At 44.7% G+C, this 16,894-nt stretch overlaps 1 protein-coding gene across 4 annotated transcripts in view; it reads left to right on the top strand.

Moving 5' to 3' along the window:
- The window catches only part of FLT3 (fms related receptor tyrosine kinase 3), a 100,529-nt gene that overhangs the window by 71,683 nt on the left and 11,952 nt on the right, over positions 1–16,894 (top strand). For 3 of the 4 annotated variants that reach the window (XM_055244380.2, XM_055244381.2, XM_055244382.2), the window contains 7 exons: positions 3,019–3,129; positions 4,056–4,209; positions 6,342–6,424; positions 7,820–7,947; positions 12,933–13,055; positions 15,932–16,043; positions 16,379–16,478. In XM_055244380.2, the coding sequence (XP_055100355.2) occupies positions 3,019–3,129; positions 4,056–4,209; positions 6,342–6,424; positions 7,820–7,947; positions 12,933–13,055; positions 15,932–16,043; positions 16,379–16,478 (811 nt within the window). Of the gene's footprint in view, positions 1–3,018; positions 3,130–4,055; positions 4,210–6,341; positions 6,425–7,819; positions 7,948–10,308; positions 10,369–12,932; positions 13,056–15,931; positions 16,044–16,378; positions 16,479–16,894 lie in introns of those variants that run through there. The other variant, XM_063619209.1, reaches the window with a different exon arrangement.

The following is a 16,894-nucleotide window of genomic DNA, read 5'->3' as shown; positions in this document are numbered from 1 at the left end:
CCTGCATTCCTTTGCCACGTTGCATTTTTTCTTTTTTGTTTTTTTGAGACGGAGTCTCGCTCTGTCGCCCAGGCTGGAGTGCAGTGGCACCATCTCTGCTCACTGCAAGCTCCACCTCCCAGGTTCACTCCATTCTCCTGCCTCAGCCTCCTGAGTAGCTGGGACTACAGGCGCCCACCACCACGCCTGGCTAATTTTTTTTTGTATTTTCAGTAGAGACAGAGTTTCACCATGTTAGCCAGGATGGTCTCGATCTCCTGACCTCGTGATCCACCCGTCTCAGCCTCCCAAAGTGCTGGGATTACAGGCGTGAGCCACTGTGCCCGGCCCAATGTTGCATTTTTTCTTTTTCTTTCTTTCTTTTTTTTTTTTTTGAGATAGGGTCTCACTGTGTCACCCAGGCTGGAGTGCAGTGAAGTCATCATAGCTCGCTGCAAGCTTGAAGTCCTGGGCTCAAGTGATGGTCTGTCCGCAGCCTTTCCAGTAGCTGGAACTACACATGTGCACCACCATGCCCAGCTAATTTTTATTTTATTTTATTTTTATTTTATTTTATTTATTTATTTTTTATTTTATTTTTAAGTAGAGACAAGCTCTCACTATTTTGCCCAGGCTGGTCTTGAACTCCTGGGCACCAGCAATTCTCTCGCTTGTCTCAGCCTCCCAAGATGTTGGGATTACAGGCGTGAGGACCCACGCCTTGCCTGCCATATTGCATTTATGGCACCGTATTGTCATGACTTATTTACTTCTCTGCCTTCTCAAGGAGACTCTAAGCTCCAGGAAGACAAGGGTTGTGTCTTGTTTATCCTTCATTCCCCAGTGTCTAGGACATTGGCTCTTACAGAGTAGGCACTCAATAAATACTTGTTGAATGACTGAATGAAAGAGGTAATGGTACATGAAAATGCTTAGAAGAAGCAAAGCATGCTGAAAAATATAAGATATTATTTTAGCCATGAGGAATAGGACATGAACAAGTAAAGCCCCGAATCCCTGTCCAGCGTGAAGCTGAAGACGTGATATATTAGGGGGTCCCAGTGCCCACAGGAAATCCCACCCCCAAGCTAAAATCTTGGAAACAAGGATACCCCTGAGAGCTTGCCCAAACCAAAATAGAGGATGTCAGCACCGGAGAAGCCACTATAAAGGTTAGGATGCCTTCCTGGACAAAATAATGGAACCTGAAAATCGAACCAAATCTTTACTGAATGTAAAGAAGAGTTACTATATCTGGAAGAAAAAATCTGTTCACAGAGGGGTGGTGCCTGGAGCCTGGAGAGGGAAGTCCAGAGACCCTGCCCTTGCCCCTGTGGCTGCGTGGGCTCCCCTGACCAACTGCACATCAGCCACAGTGACAGGAGCCCTTGGATTCCACAGTGACTTTCCTCACACTGTGCTTCTAAGTCAGCTTATAAGTACAGTTTGCTGAGCTATCTGGAATTTTCCCTAGAGAGAGAATGCATTGGCCAACCAATATGTTCTAGCCTGCTCATCAGTTTTATTTTTCAGTGTCAATTAATGGGTCTCTTGAGCACTTGGTAGTGGGAATTAGTCCTCTTTGACCTCCTCCCATTGGACTTGCTGGCAAATCTAATGTTCTAGACCTGAGGGCCACGGGCTAGAGTCAACCACGCTCACGACACTGCTATCTTAGCTCTCTCTGACTACAACAAATCCAAGAGTTCAAACAAACAAACAAAAAGGACGTTTCTCCCTTCTGTTAACTTGTACTGAGGAGGAAAAGCATGTGTTATTATTTTGTTTGTTTGTTTTGAGGGCCAACTGTAAGGATTTTTATTTTGGTAGGTAGAGGAAAGTCCTGTTGAAAGGTGCATTACCAGATTCAACATTTATACTATAGTCTTTGTTTTGTTTTGTTTTGTTTTGTTTTGTTTTGAGACAGAGTCTCGCTCTGTCACCCAGGCAGGAGTGGTGCAGGGGCTCGATCTCGGCTCACTGCAACCTCTGCCTCCCCAGTTCAAGGGATTCTTTTGCCTCAGCCTCCTGAGTAGCTGGAATTACAGGTGCGCACGGGCACGCCTGGCCAATTTTTTGTATTTTTAGTAGAGACAGGGTTTCACCATGTTGGCCAGGTTGTTCTTCAACTCCTGACCTTAAGTGATCCACCCGCCTTGGCCTCCCAAACTGTTGGGATTACAGGTGTGAGCCACTGCGCCCGGCCCTATACTACAGTCTGAATTCTGCCTTAGGCTGGGCATGGTGGCTCATACCTGTATTCCCAGCACTTTGGGAGGCGGAGCTGGGAGGATTGCTTGAATCTAGGAGTTTGAGACCACCTGGGCAATGTGGTGAGACCCCATCTCTACAAAAAATATAAAAATTAGCTGGGCATGATGGCCTGCACTTGTAGTACCAGTAACTTGGAGGGCTGAGGTAGGAGGATCACTTGAGCCCAGGAGGCAGAGGCTACAGTGAGCTGAGATCACGTCGCTACACTCCAGCCTGGGTAACAGAGTGAGACGCTGTATCAAAAAAAAAAAAAAAAAAAAAAAAAGAAAGAAAGAAAGAAAAGGAAAAAAAAAAGAAAAAGGAGAAATTCTGTCTTAAAACACAGGATATTGTTTGTTTGTTTATTTATTTTAAGATGGAGTTTCACTCTTGTTGCCCAGGCTGGAGGGCAATGGTGTGGTCTCAGCTAACTGCAACCTCTGCCTCCCACATTCAAGCGATTCCCCTGCCTTAGCCTCCCAAGTAGCTGGGATTACAGGTGCTGCCATCACGCCTGGCTAATTTTTGTACTTTTAGTGGAGACGAGGTTCCACCATATTGGCCAGGCCGGTCTCGAACTCCTGACCTCAAGTGATCCACCCACCTCGGCTTCCCAAAGTGCTGGGATTACAGGCGTAAGCCACCACACCAGGCTTCTCTCGTAATTTTGAATTTAAATAAATAATGCAGATTGACTCTGAGCTGAGAAAATTTTAAATTTATTTAATGACATAAAATTCGTATTTTACTTGAGTTTTACGTTTTTAATGCTCCATTCTTTGACAGAAAAAGCAGACACCTCTGAAAGAGAGGCACTCATGTCAGAACTCAAGATGATGACCCAGCTGGGAAGCCATGAGAATATTGTGAATCTGCTGGGGGCGTGCACACTGTCAGGTAACTCACTTCCACGAAAATCACCTCATCAAAAAGACTGTAGCCTGATGACAAAGAGGATGTTTGTTCTCTCTCTCTCTCTCTTTTTAATTCTTTGTCTTTTCTCAGTCACAGTGTGAACTCTCAAACCCAAGTGGAATTAGACACTGAGCACCCTATAAATCAGAGGGGTCAAAATAAAGAATGCCTCATTCATCTGCTTTATCAGGATATATTGCATAATTCTCACCTGCTTAAAAACAACAACAACATTGCAAGTACATTTGGTGGTGTCTGTGCTTCTCCCCCAGCTTGGAAGCTGGTGCACAGGCATGGTGAGAGTGGTTATAGAGCCTGGCCACTGCCCCAGTTGGGCTGCCGTCAAATATGGCACAGCCCAGCTAGGATATCAGACTTTACTTTCCCAGAATTCTCTGGGGCATGCCCTCTGATCCTCTCTCTTCTGCCTAGAAATACCCAAATGATGTGCCCAAGGTTCATTCTTTCTGCAGCAGCAGGCCTCGGGCTGGTACTGAAAGAAAGGAAAAAGAGGAAAGTGAATCTGAGAGAGGACTGGGAATATATTTCTCCCTCCTCAAGCAAACGGCAAATCAGCATATAGTTACCAAGTGTTCGCCTATAATACACAGCTAGAACATTACTTTCAGTTGCAAACTGGAGAATCCAGGAGGCCAGTGGTATTGGTGAGGCCGCATGTACAAACAAGGGCCACAGAGAATGTGAAGAAGATGCTGCTTTCCAAAGGAATTTGAGCAAAAGCTGAAACTGAATTTAAAGTATAAGAAGAGATAGGCTCAGAAAAAGTTGTAGTGTCCCCAAGTCAGTAGAGAACTGAGCCCTCCCAAGAGTATGTTGTCTGCTACGTAGACTTCTGAAATAACAGTTTGCTTTGTGTATGCCTATAATTGAAACTGTAACTATTTCAGGACCAATTTACTTGATTTTTGAATACTGTTGCTATGGTGATCTTCTCAACTATCTAAGAAGTAAAAGAGAAAAATTTCACAGGACTTGGACAGAGATTTTCAAGGAACACAATTTCAGTTTTTACCCCACTTTCCAATCACATCCAAATTCCAGGTAAGAGGCTGGGTCAGGGTTTCATAATTACACATCATAGAATGTAGACAAAGTGTGCTGTTCAAACACACTTCGTTGACCAGTTTCTAAAGGCATCGTGTGGTCTGTGGGTCCTGCAACCTAGAGATTTCTGCATCTTTGCTAGTTTCCCTGTTGACATGGAACAATGAGTCCCGTCCCTTTCCTTCAGTACAGGTACTATAGCTGAGCTAGCTTCTCTCCGCCCATGCCTGCATCACACCCTAGACTTCTATTTGGTTTGGGGAAAGGTGCATTATTCAGTCTTTCAGGACACCTGGTTGCCTCACAGGTATTGGTAGAAAGAATGAAGACTTTTTCGAAAGTCCTTAACATATTCAAGGAGAACAGTTCAGGTCCTGGGACTACTGCGCAAAAGAATGCTGAACTCAAATTGGATTCTAAAATATTAGGATGGATTGATTGACACGTGATGGGGACACAGTAAAGTAACAGTAACCCTGTCTCTGTTCTGCGTTTATCCTCCGCATCTGTGGGGATCCTGAGAGATGCTTGGTCCTGCAGGGATTTATTGCTTTAGCGGGCATAAATGAGGGCTGTAGGAGTTTCCTGGGATCTCCTCCTCATCCTTGAACTTTCTTGCTAATTACTTGAGCATCATGGCTTTGTAGCACCTTTGTCTGAATGGATTCACAGGCATTCTGATGGAGGCATTCTTTGAACCTTGGAGCATTCTTTTTTTTTTTTGAGACAGAGTTTCGCTCTGTTGCCTAGGCTGGAGTGCATTGGTGTGATCTTGGCTCACTGCAACCTCTGCCTCCCAGGTTCAAGCGATTCTCTTGCCTCAGCCTCCCGAGTAGTTGAGATTACAGGCATGTGCCACCATGCCCAGCTAATTTTGTATTTTTAGTGGAGACGGGGTTTCACCATGTTGGTCAGGCTGGTATCGAACTCCTGACCTCAGCCGATCCGCCCACCTAGGCCCTGCAAAGTGCTGGAATTACAGGCGTGAGCCACCGTGCCTGGCCGAGCCTTGGCGCATTCTTATTTCCCTCCCTGTATGGAAGTTCTCCCTTATTCTGAAGGGTATTTGTTTATTGGAGACTTTTTTCTTTACCAGGGGCTTTTTAGGGATACATTTCAGAGTCCCAGCTTTGTTTTCTTAGAATGTAAGTTTTAAGTGCAGGCCTCTGGCCTTCCAGGTCTGAGACACAGACCCAGTGTCTTAAAGCCACCAGACCCCATGGAGATCCCCATGCATGTCCGTGTGCAGCTGCCCTTAACCCGTGCATGCCTGTCACACCAGTCCTCCCCTTTACACACATTTCTCAGCTCATCGTCTAGAAATGAGAACTCTATAAAGCCACTCATATTCTGGAACAGAGGGGCTATCCTACTGAGTCCGATGTGTGTGACCAGCATCCACTGGTCAGTACTTAGCCCCTTTGATTCATTCTGTTCACTGGAATATTAAATACACTGAAATTATTCCTTTTGGAATATTTGTGGTCTGAAAGCATGAAGCCATTTCCTAAAGATATGTAAGTTGTAAATTGGGTTAAACTCGTATATTGGAATAAATTGAATCATAATCTATTTATAATTCCTACAGAGTTCCTCAGGGAAGAATTTTTATATACCTTAAAAGAGATTTGTATTATTGCCATTTATTAATTTCACAGTAAAAGAAATGAGCTTTACAAAGGCAAACTGGAAAAAAGAAGGATGGTGAAACGCTTACAGGACTCTCGGGAAGATCTGTATTATGTGAGGGAAAGTGGGCTGAGTTCAGAAACCAAAGAATGAGATCGATGTGAGTCCTGGTTCCACTCGAATCATATTTATCTCACTGTGCCTAATTTCTTTTTTATAAAATGCCACCCATCTCATAGGTTGTGGCAAGGATTGAGTGAGGTCCTTTTTGAACTGTAAGATTCTATATGGAAAACAGGGATTACTTTTATCTTAGACTGGCAAGCCCAGTTACACAGATGTTTTTAATGTACACAAAAAATGGACAAATGGATGGTGTGCTTTTAATTTAAAAGTCAATTTATAATTGGAATCCATTTATTTGATGAATTATATTTTTAAAATAAAATGTCTGCTGAGAAGAATAATGTAAATAATGAAAAAACAAAATTTTTTAATAGCATGCCTGGCTCAAGAGAAGTTCAGATACACCCGGACTCGAATCAAATCTCAGGGCTTCATGGGAATTCATTTCACTCTGAAGGTAATACTTTATTCTAAGTAGTAGCACTTTAAAATGGAAACGAATGCAAAAGTTTTATGTTAGCTATTTTTTAAAAGTGTGTACACACAAGAGCATTTTAAAACTTGCTAATTGTCAGATGATAGCTAAAAGCCAGTTTGTATACTGTAGATTTTATGTCAACATTCAACTAATAAACATTGAGGACTATTTTATTTGGTCAGATTATTCATTTAAAGTCATATATTAATTACAGCCATCTTATTACCTGATAAGTGGAAGAGATAATGAGTTCCGAAGTTACATAGAATTTGGATTAACTTCTGCTTACTTTGCTTTCTGACTGGATGACTTTGGACAAGTTATTTGACCACCAGAATCACAATTTTCTTATTTATAAAATAGGCCTAACACTACCTTCCTCACAGGACTGTTAGAAGGAGTAAATGAGGGGCTGGGCGTGGTGGCTCACACCTGTAATCATGCCTTGGGAGGCCGAGGCAGGAGGTCACCTGAGGTCAGGAGTTCAAGACCAGCCTGGCCAACATGGAGAAACCCTGTCTCTACTAAAAATACAAAAATTAGCCGGGTATGGTGGTGCACGCCTGCACTCCCAGCTACTTGGGAGGCTGAGGCAGGAGGATTGCTTGAACCCAGGAGGCGGAGGTTGCAGTGAGCTGAGATTGCACCACTGCATTCCAGCCTGGGCAACAGAGTGAGACTTCAACTCAAAAAAAAAAAAAAAAAAAAAAAAAAAAGGAAGGAGTAAATGGAAGAATATAAAATGCACAATACAGTTTATAAAATGGGATAGATGGGCCGGGCGCAGTGGCTTATGCCTGTAATCCCACCACTTTGGGAGGCCGAGGTGGGTGGATCACGAGGTCAGGTGATCGAGACCATCCTGGCTAACACGGTAAAACCCTTCTCTATTAAAAATACAAAAAATACAAAAAATTAGCACGAGCCTGTAGTCCCAGCTACTCGGGAGGCTGAGGCAGGAGAATCCAGTTGCAGCATGCCAAGATCGTGCCACTGCACTCCAGCCTGGGCGACAGAGCGAGACTCCTTCTCAAAAAAAAAAAGGGATAGACAATTAATATTAATTTCTTTCCCACTGTGACAGCCCTACCTAGTGCAAAAGAGAAGTATCTAAAACTCCTGACTAATCTATCAGGAGGTCATCGGTCATCAAAGCAGTTCCAAAGTTTATCTCTAACCAAAACAAGTCGCCAGTGACCCTTCATAGGCAGCATAAACAGGTCAGCTCTAATGCTGCCGGGAAGATAATGCGATAGCTTCATGTGTACGTCTTAGCACCTCACCTAACTCTGGCTTGAATAACCTTCCCATAGAGATTTAATAAGGCAACTTCTTAGAGTTTTCGCAAAAGTGAAGACTGGCTCTATTTTACAGATGAAATTGAATATGAAAACCAAAAAAGGCTGGAAGAAGAGGAGGACTTGAATGTGCTTACATTTGAAGATCTTCTTTGCTTTGCATATCAAGTTGCCAAAGGAATGGAATTTCTGGAATTTAAGTCGGTATGCTCCTTTTAAAGAAAAAACAAACCAAAAAAAGATTTGAAAAGATGTGCTTATGTATTTTTTCTTGTTTATTTTAACTTGTATCCCTTAAAGTCTGCCTTTTCTCCCCTGTTCGCTGTTGGAGTCACCTAGCATGGTACCTTGGCTCTTGGCTAATTGTAGTAGCATAAAGGCTTGGGATCCCTTGTGAGGTCACGGCTAGCACAGCCCTCCCAGGCTGCACAAAGTCCCCTGAAACTTCCACGGCTGAAGGTCGAGATAGTTAGTCCTCAGAAATGCTTCCTCAAAACAAAGCGTAGCATTGTCAGTCCCTTTCTGAACGGCTGTTCAGGTTGTGCCCTGCATGTGGGCATTCACCCAGGGGATGAGTGGAGGCTGAAACCAGCCAGCCACCCTGAGCGTCTTTGTCTAATTTGCACCCTACGTGCTGTGGGCTGGCAGCAGCCCTGCAGGCTCACTGCCTCCTCTGTTGCTAACCCCCATCCATTCGGGCTGTGTTGGTAAGGCCCTGGAGCCTGCCGTGAACCATAGTCTCTACCCCAATTTCGCATTTTTTTTGAACTGCCTTTCCACCCGCTGTTCTCTGTGATTTCAAACGTCTCCTGCCTATAAGCAGGTCACAGCCCGCCGTCTCGCTACCTTCCTTCCTCGTTTGCTTGCCTTTCATTACCTTCTCTTTATTTCCCAAAATTCTTCCCCCTCATTTTTCTTGCAGTCTTCTAATCTCCTCCTCCTCTTCTCCTCCATTTCCTTCCCCTTGCTTCTTCTTTCCTTGTTTCTTTTTTCTCTCTGAATTTGGAAAGACTACTTTCGGTTGTATTTTGTTTTTTCTTTTCTTTTCTTTTTTTTTTTTTTTGGAGACAGAGTCTCACTCTGTTGCCCAGGCTGGAGCGCAGTGGCGCGATCTCGGCTCACTGCAACCTCTGCCTCCTCTGGGTTCAAGCAATTCTCATGCCTCAGCCTCCCGTGTAGCTGGGACTATGGGTGCATACCACCATGCCTGGCTAATTTTTTGTATTTTAGTAGAGATGGGAATCCACCATGTTGCCCAGGCTAGTCTTGAACTCCTGAGCTCAAGCAATCCATCTGCCTCAGCCTCCCAAAGTGCTGGGATTACAGGCGTGAGCCACTGCACCCGGCCTTTTTTCTTTAAAAAATTACTGCCTCAGCCAGACGTTCATGGTGCGTGTCTGTAGTTCCAGCTACTTGGGAGGCCAAGGTGGGAGGATTGCTTGAGCCCAGAAGTTGGAAACTGCAGTGAGCTAGGATCGCACCACTGCACTCCATCCTGGGTGACAGAGCAAGACCCTTTCTCTAAAAAATAAAAAATAGGCAGCCGGGCGTGGTAGCTCACGCCTGTAATTCCAACACTTTGGGAGGCCGAGGTGGGTGGATCACGAGGTCAGGAGATCGAGAACATCTTGGCTAACACGGTGAAACCCAGTCTCTATGCAAAAAAAATTAGCCGGGCGTGGTGGCGGGCGCCTGTAGTCCCAGCTACTTGGGAGGCTGAGGCAGGAGGATGGCATGAACCTGGGAGGCGGAGCTTTCAGTGAGCCAAGATGGCGCCACTGCACTCCAACTTGGGCAACAGAGTGAGACTCCATCTCAAAAATAAAAATAAAAATAAAAATAAAAATAAATAAATAAATAAATAGGCTGGGCACAGTGGTGTACGTCTGTAATCCCAGTGCTTTTGGAGGGAAGCCCAGGAGTTCCAGGCTGCAGTGAGCTCTGACTATACCACTGCCCTCCAGCCTGTCTATTCAAAATAATAATGAAATAAGGTTAAAAGCAATAATAATACAAGTTTTAAAAAATTACTGTCACAATAATATTTCCCCACCTCTGAACTGTGAGGCACATTCTTCTCTTCATTTTCCCCACCTGCTGTTTGGATTCTTCTTTTTTTTTTTCTTTTTCCTTTTTATTATTATTATTATTATACTTTAAGTTTTTAGGGTACATGTGCACAATGTGCAAGTTTGTTACATATGTATCCATGTGCCATGTTGGTGTGCTGCACCCATTAACTTGTCATTTAGCATTAGGTATATCTCCTAATGCTGTTCCTCCTCCCTCCCCCCGGATTCTTCTTTCTCATGCATCTTGCCCATCTGAGTCTTTCTCTATTTCACTTATACATTTACAATCCTGCTTTCACAAGCATGTTTTTTTTTTTGAGACAATGTCTTGCTCTGTTGCCCAGGCTGGAGTGCAGTGGTGCGATCTCAGCTCACTGCAGCCTCTGCAACCTCTGCCTCCCGGGTTCAAGCAATCCTCCTGCCTTGGCCTCCCAAGTAGCTGGGGTTACAGGTGCGCACCACCACACCTGGCTAATTTTTTGTATTTTTGTAGGGACAAGGTTTCGCTATGTTGGCCAGACTGGTCCCAAACTCCTGACCTCAAGTGATTTGCCTGCATCAGCTTCCCAAAGTGCTGGGATTACAGGCATGAGCCACTGTACCTGGCCCACGAACATCTTTATAGAGGTGGGAAAACACCTACTTAGATTGTCTGGCCTGGTTTGCTGCCCATAATTAAGTAAATACTCAAACTACTCCCAACTGGCGGTCAAGGGGCACTGCTTCCCCTTCAACCCCAGGCTTGTAATAATATGAATTTTTGAAGAACATCCGGTTTCTTAGGCCTTCTATCCTTTTATCTTCACATCAGGCCTCCCCTTTGAGTCATGCGTGTCACTGTCCCCTTCTTGTCTCTCACCACCTCCCTGATAGTCCTCTGGGTACCCCTCAGTTTCCTCTATAGGCCCTTGACTTCATCAGACATTTGTTGAGCCCCAGCTACGTGCCAAGCACTGTACTAGATGCTGGAGATACAGAGTCGGTTATGATATGACTCCTGGGCTCGAAGATCTTATGAATGATAGGGGAGACAGAGACAAGCAGACATACAAGTCAAAGATGACACTGAGGCCGGGTGTGGGTGGCTCAGGCCTGTAGTCCCAGCACTTTGGGAGGTTGAGACCGTGAATTGCTTGAGGCCAAGAGTTCAAGACCAGCCTGGCCAACATGGCGAAACCCCATCTCTACCAAGAATAGAAAAATAGCTGGGCACGGTGGTGCATGCCTATAATCCCAGCTACTTAGGAGGCTGAGGCATGAGAATCGCTTGAACTGGGAGGCAGAGGTTGCAGTGAGCAGAGATTGCACCACTGCACTCCAGCCTGGGTGACAGAGTGAGACTGTCTAAAAAAAAAAAAAGAAAAATTTAAAAAGTTTAAAAAAGACAACACTGTAGCGTGATAAGTGTTATGATTGAAGTAAGTTCTGGGAACCCAGGGGAGGGATCTGCACAGCAGACCTGGTTGGGGGAGAGGGAGATGCAGTGGAAGAGGCTTTCTGAAGGAGCGCATGCTTCATGCTTGGACTGATGGAGATTTTTGAAGGAAAAGGAAAACCAGCAGGGAATGTGGGATGGGATAGGGAGCATGGAATCAGGAGGAGTTTTTTTTGGATAAAGGTAATGAGTTGGACATACTGAATGTGAGGTGCCTTGGGCAACCAAGTAGAGCGTGGTCTAGCAGACACTTGGACACTTCTCCTGTCTGAAGCTCAAGAGAAATGTTTGGGTTGGAAATAGGGATGTGGGCAATGGTGGTTGCATCCCTAGGTTTGGATGAAATGGATTGGGTGAGGGTGTGGGATGTGAGGATGCAGCCCTCAGGAGTGAGAGTAGGCTCATGCACAAAGCCACTGAGGGAGACAGGAGCCGGCAGAGCAGTGGGGAGAAAGCAGGAGTGAACCATGCGCAGGGTTCCCAGAGGAAGGACCAGAAGCGAGAGGGGCTGGCCACCAGCAGCAGACACCACAGGGAGGTCCCGTCAGATGGAGACTGGGTGGGTGCCAAGCCAGTTAGTGCGGGCCTTGGCCAGAGCAGCTTGGGCAGACAGGCAGGAGGAGGAGGCAGGTTGCAGACCTGGGGGTAAAGTGGGCAAAGTGCAGGTAGATGGCACTGAAAAAACTGGGTATGGAGGAGGGAGCTCTAGAGGGGCTGTGGCACAGGGCTGCTAGTGTTCATGGTGCTTCTTTTTATTTTTTAAAGATGAAAGAGTGTACATTGGACCTTTGCTACTAGTGCCCTGTTCCCCTTCAGATCTTCCTTTGTAAAGTTCATTTTCTTGTCAGACCCCTTTGATTAACATCACGACATCTCTCACCTCAGGGACTCCTTCTAATTCCAGTTCAGTAAACCTCTCCAAACTCATTTTCAGCTTTTTGTTTTTCCGATTATTTCCCTCGATATTACTCTATTTATTCCTAAAGCTATTTTCCAGTCAGAAAAGAGATGCTGGCCAGGCACGGTGGCTCACGCCTGCAATCCCAGCACTTCGGGAGGCTGAGGTGGGTGGATCACCTGAGGTCGGGAGTTCGAGACCAACCTGACCAACATGGCGAAACCCCGTCTCTACTAAAAACACAAAATTAGCTGGGCCTGGTGGCGCATGCCTGTAATCCCAGCTACTCGGGAGGCTGAGGCAGGAGAATCGCTTGAACCCGGGACGCAGAGGTTGCAGTGAGCCGAGATTGTGCCATTGCACTCCAGCCTGGGCAACAAGAGTGAAACTCCATCTCAAAAAAAAAAAGAAAAGAGATGCTATTTCTCACACCCACAATAAGAGTACTGGAGGACAGCTCTGAGACTCCCTCTGGAGGCTCAGGGGAGGGCCTCTGTTGGGGAGCCTCTCACTTTTGCTCAGAATCTGCAAAAGATCCGCTCCTCTTTGGCCTCTGGAGATGCTTCAGAAGCCGCACAAATAACTGCAGCCACCATAGCTGTAGAATTAGGTCTATGTTCCCTTTGTTTGTTAGACATCATCATGACTGCTCACAGCACGGCTCAGTAAAGATAAGAGGCCTTCCATCATCGGTACCTCCTACTGAACTTGAGTCTAAAAGAAAGACTGCACTCCAGGATAATATACATCACAGTAAATAACACTCTGGTGTCATTCTTGACAGTGTGTTCACAGAGACCTGGCCGCCAGGAACGTGCTTGTCACCCACGGGAAAGTGGTGAAGATATGTGACTTTGGATTGGCTCGAGATATCATGAGTGATTCCAACTATGTTGTCAGGGGCAATGTGAGGCTGCTATTTCCTACTTATTTTTATACTGCTATTTTGTGTTGTGTCGTTATCATGGTAAACATCTGCACTCACTGTGGTGCATTTTTGATTTATGGTAACATCAAAAACCCTCACAGCAGTCTGCTTACTTATGCTTAAAAGGTTTTTCTGCAGCTTCAGGGAATCTTCCATCTATAATAAAAGCTGAGCAAAATAGCATCACATCTGGCCTTGGGCTAGCTAGTCAGAGTAGATAGTTAGGGGCCTTTGAGTGCAATCCTCACTTTAAAAAACCCAAAATCTCAATACTTGCACTTAGTTCAGTTATCCTAGCTATAAAGTGACTATTGAGTTATGTTTTCAATTATGTGAAAAGCTAATAGTCACAATAAAGCACTTTAAAACATATACAACACATAAATACATACAAAATGTTAAAGCTAAATACTTAAATATGAATTAATGAATATTTATCATCCTTTTACTGTTAACACAGGAAGACCTAAAACATGAGTGAATTGGCCGGGTGCAGTGGCTCACGCCTGTAATCCCAGCACTTTGGGAGGCTGAGGAGGGCAGATCATGAGGTCAGGAGTTCGATACCAGCCTGACTAATATGGTGAAACTCCATCTGTACTAAAAATACAAAAAATTAGCTGGATGTGGTGGCGTGTGCCTGTAATCCCAAATATTTGGGAGGCTGAGGCAGGAGAATTGCTTGAACCCAGGAGGTGGAGGTTGCAGTGAGCTGAGATCGTGCCACTGCACTCCAGCCTGGGCAACAAGAGCGAAACTCCGTCTCAGAAAAAAAAAAAAAAAAAGTGTGAATTGACTTGGTAATAAAAAACTAAGGACAGATGTGTTTACAAAAAGAACTATTAGAAGTAATAGATGACAAAATTGTGTAGTTGAAAATGCGTGTTTTTAAAGAATTACAACACCTGGCTGGGTGCTGGTGGCTCACGCCTTTAATCCAAGGCACTTTGAGAGGCCAAGGTGGGAGAATTGCTTGAGCCCGGGTTCAAGACCAGCCTATGGAACATGGTGAGACACTCAACTGTCTCTGTAAAAAATAAAAAACTAGCTGGGTGTGGTGGCACACGCCTGTGGTCTCAGCTACTTGGGAGGCTGAAGTGGGAGGATCACTTGAGCCCAGGAGGTCGAGGCTGCAGTGAGCTGTGATCATGCCACTGCACTCCAGCCTGGGCAACAGAATGAGACCGTTTTTTTTGAGACCCTGTCTCAAAAAAGAATTCCCTACTTGTGAAATAATAATAATATTAAATGCTGATATAGTGCTTCCTATGTGCTAAGCATCTAGGTGCTTTATGCATCTTAATTCATTTATTCCTCAGAGTACCCACTTGGAAACTGAGGCACAGAAAAGTAACTTGCCCATGGTTACACAGCATGTGGACTTGAACAGGAATAGTCTGAGCCCCGAGTCTGTGCTAACCACTATGTTGTAGTGTTTCCCATGAGGGTTATGCACTTACCTCATAGCGTTGATGTGGGAAAAAACCAATAAAACCAACATGAAAGCACCTTGTCCAGGGTGACATCCAGTAAATGTGAAATGTCAAATTAAACTGTATTCCCACTAGAAACAAATAATCATCTTAGTTGATTTACGATCTACTCCTACTCATCATAGACTGCTCATATGTAGTCATTCAGTTTCTACCCCACCAGCTGGTTGTCTCTTATGTGGGAAAGTGAATTCCATTTGGAACCACAATTAATTTCTTTAATTAATCAAATTAACCAGACTTGCCTGCATGAATCAATAGCTCATCAGTTTGCATACGTTTAAAAGAGGGTTTACTTGGCTGATTAAGCATGTGCTGATTAAACATGTGCTGTGAAGGACTCCTCAACCCATGTGAAAGAAAATCAGTACAGCCGGGCACGGTGGCTCACACCTGTAATCCCAGAACTTTGGGAGGCTGAGGCGGGTGGATCACGAGGTCAGGAGATCAAGACCAGCCTGGCCAACATGGTGAAATCCTGTCTCTACAAAAAATACAAAAATTAGCTGGGCGTGGTGGTGCGTGCCTGTAATCCCAGCTACTCGGGAGGCTGAAGCAGGAGAATCGCTTAAACCAGGGAGTCTGAGGTTGCAGTGAGCCGAGATAGCACCATTGCACTCCAGCCTGGGCAACAAGAGCGAAACTCCATCTCAAAAAAAAAAAAGAGAAAGAAAATCAGTACAAAGCTCTGCCCCAGTCACCTACCCATCTTGTGTATTGATTCTAATCTGAGACTATACTAAGTCAAAACCCCCTTTCATGCTAGTGGAAATTATTAAAGCCACAGAAGCCAGACTGGTGTCATTTCTGGAAGTGATGACGTGGGCTCCCCTCCCGACATTCTTGTGGATGACATTTCCACTAAACGTCTTCCCAGAAATGCTTTAACAGAAGATCTCACTAATTCACTAGTACCCACTTACCCCTAGGCAACTGACTGGCTATTCCTTAATGGAAAGTACCTCTTTCCAGTGGAAAGATGGCAAGTTAAACTTACCCATTCCAAGCACAAGCCTTTGTTCAAGAAGAGTTGTAAAGAAATATGCCTTCTGTTTTAGGCTAGTATTATTAGAATGTTAATTTTTTTTTTTTTTTTTTTTTTTGAGACGGAGTCTCGCTGTGTCACCCAGGCTGGAGTGCAGTGGCGCGATCTCGGCTCACTGCAAGCTCCGCCTCCTGGGTTCACGCCAATTAGAATGTTAATTTGAAAGTGAAAACCTTTCACGTGAGGAATGTGATTTTCTCAATAAGGCATTAAGAGTGGTCTTAGGAAGATGACGCATTTCATCTTAATACAAGAGAAAAGAAGTCATGTCTGTATGTGGAAAATTCAACATCTTATCTCCTCTGGGTTTTCCACAGGCCCGTCTGCCCGTAAAATGGATGGCCCCTGAAAGCCTGTTTGAAGGCATCTACACCATTAAGAGTGATGTCTGGTCATACGGAATATTGCTGTGGGAAATCTTCTCACTTGGTAAGTTGGGCAGCTGCTGGCTTCCCTTGGCTCTGGGCTTTGCATGCTCTGCTCTCTCGGTGCCCCCCACCCTTCCCCCCAATACTGATGGGTCTTACTTGTATTGCAGCCCATGACTTTATGTTTATTTGCTGGTGTCCTTTAGACTGTCTTCCTCACTGGTCTATAACCTGCTTGAGAGCGTGAACCGTGACTTCTTTTTCCCAGCTGCAGCCCGTGTGCCTGCAACAGTGTCTGGTACATGGCAGGTCTCAATACATGTTTGTTAATTGAATGAATCAATAAACAAATGAAGAAATGGATGAATGGCTGCAATTGTCTAATGTTTTCCTCAGGTGTGAATCCTTACCCTGGCATTCCAGTTGATGCTAACTTCTACAAACTGATTCGAAATGGATTTAAAATGGATCAGCCATTTTATGCTACAGAAGAAATGTAAGTTCAAGTCAGACTGTAATTTGGTTGAAATCAGAAATGTACAGTCTGTCTATTTCCAAATGCATGACCAAAAAAAGTCAAACTCCTTAGTGCGAAGTGTATAGGATTCTTTTTAAAAAAATAGAAGTGAGGTCTTGCTGTGTTGGCCAGGCTGGTCTCAAACTCCTGGCTTCAAGCAATCCTCCTGGCTCAGCCTCTCAAAGTGCTGGGATTACAGGTGTGAGCCACCACACCCAGCTGTCTGATTCCATTTTAAAAAGAAAAGAAAACTCTTTGTTTTGGGAGTTTCTGAACAAAGCTGAACCTTGCCTGTCCTCAGACGCACCTGTTTCCCGGTTTTAATTCCTTTGCTTGAGGGCTCCATGAAGGTGATTCGAGTCTATCCACACTACGTCACATTTCTTTAAATGCAT

Source organism: Symphalangus syndactylus, chromosome 15 (genome assembly GCF_028878055.3).
Source record: "Symphalangus syndactylus isolate Jambi chromosome 15, NHGRI_mSymSyn1-v2.1_pri, whole genome shotgun sequence".
NCBI classification, from domain to species: domain Eukaryota; kingdom Metazoa; phylum Chordata; class Mammalia; order Primates; family Hylobatidae; genus Symphalangus; species Symphalangus syndactylus.
The sequence above is the reverse complement of the archived record's forward strand: the minus strand, read 5'-3'. Positions and strand labels throughout refer to the sequence as shown.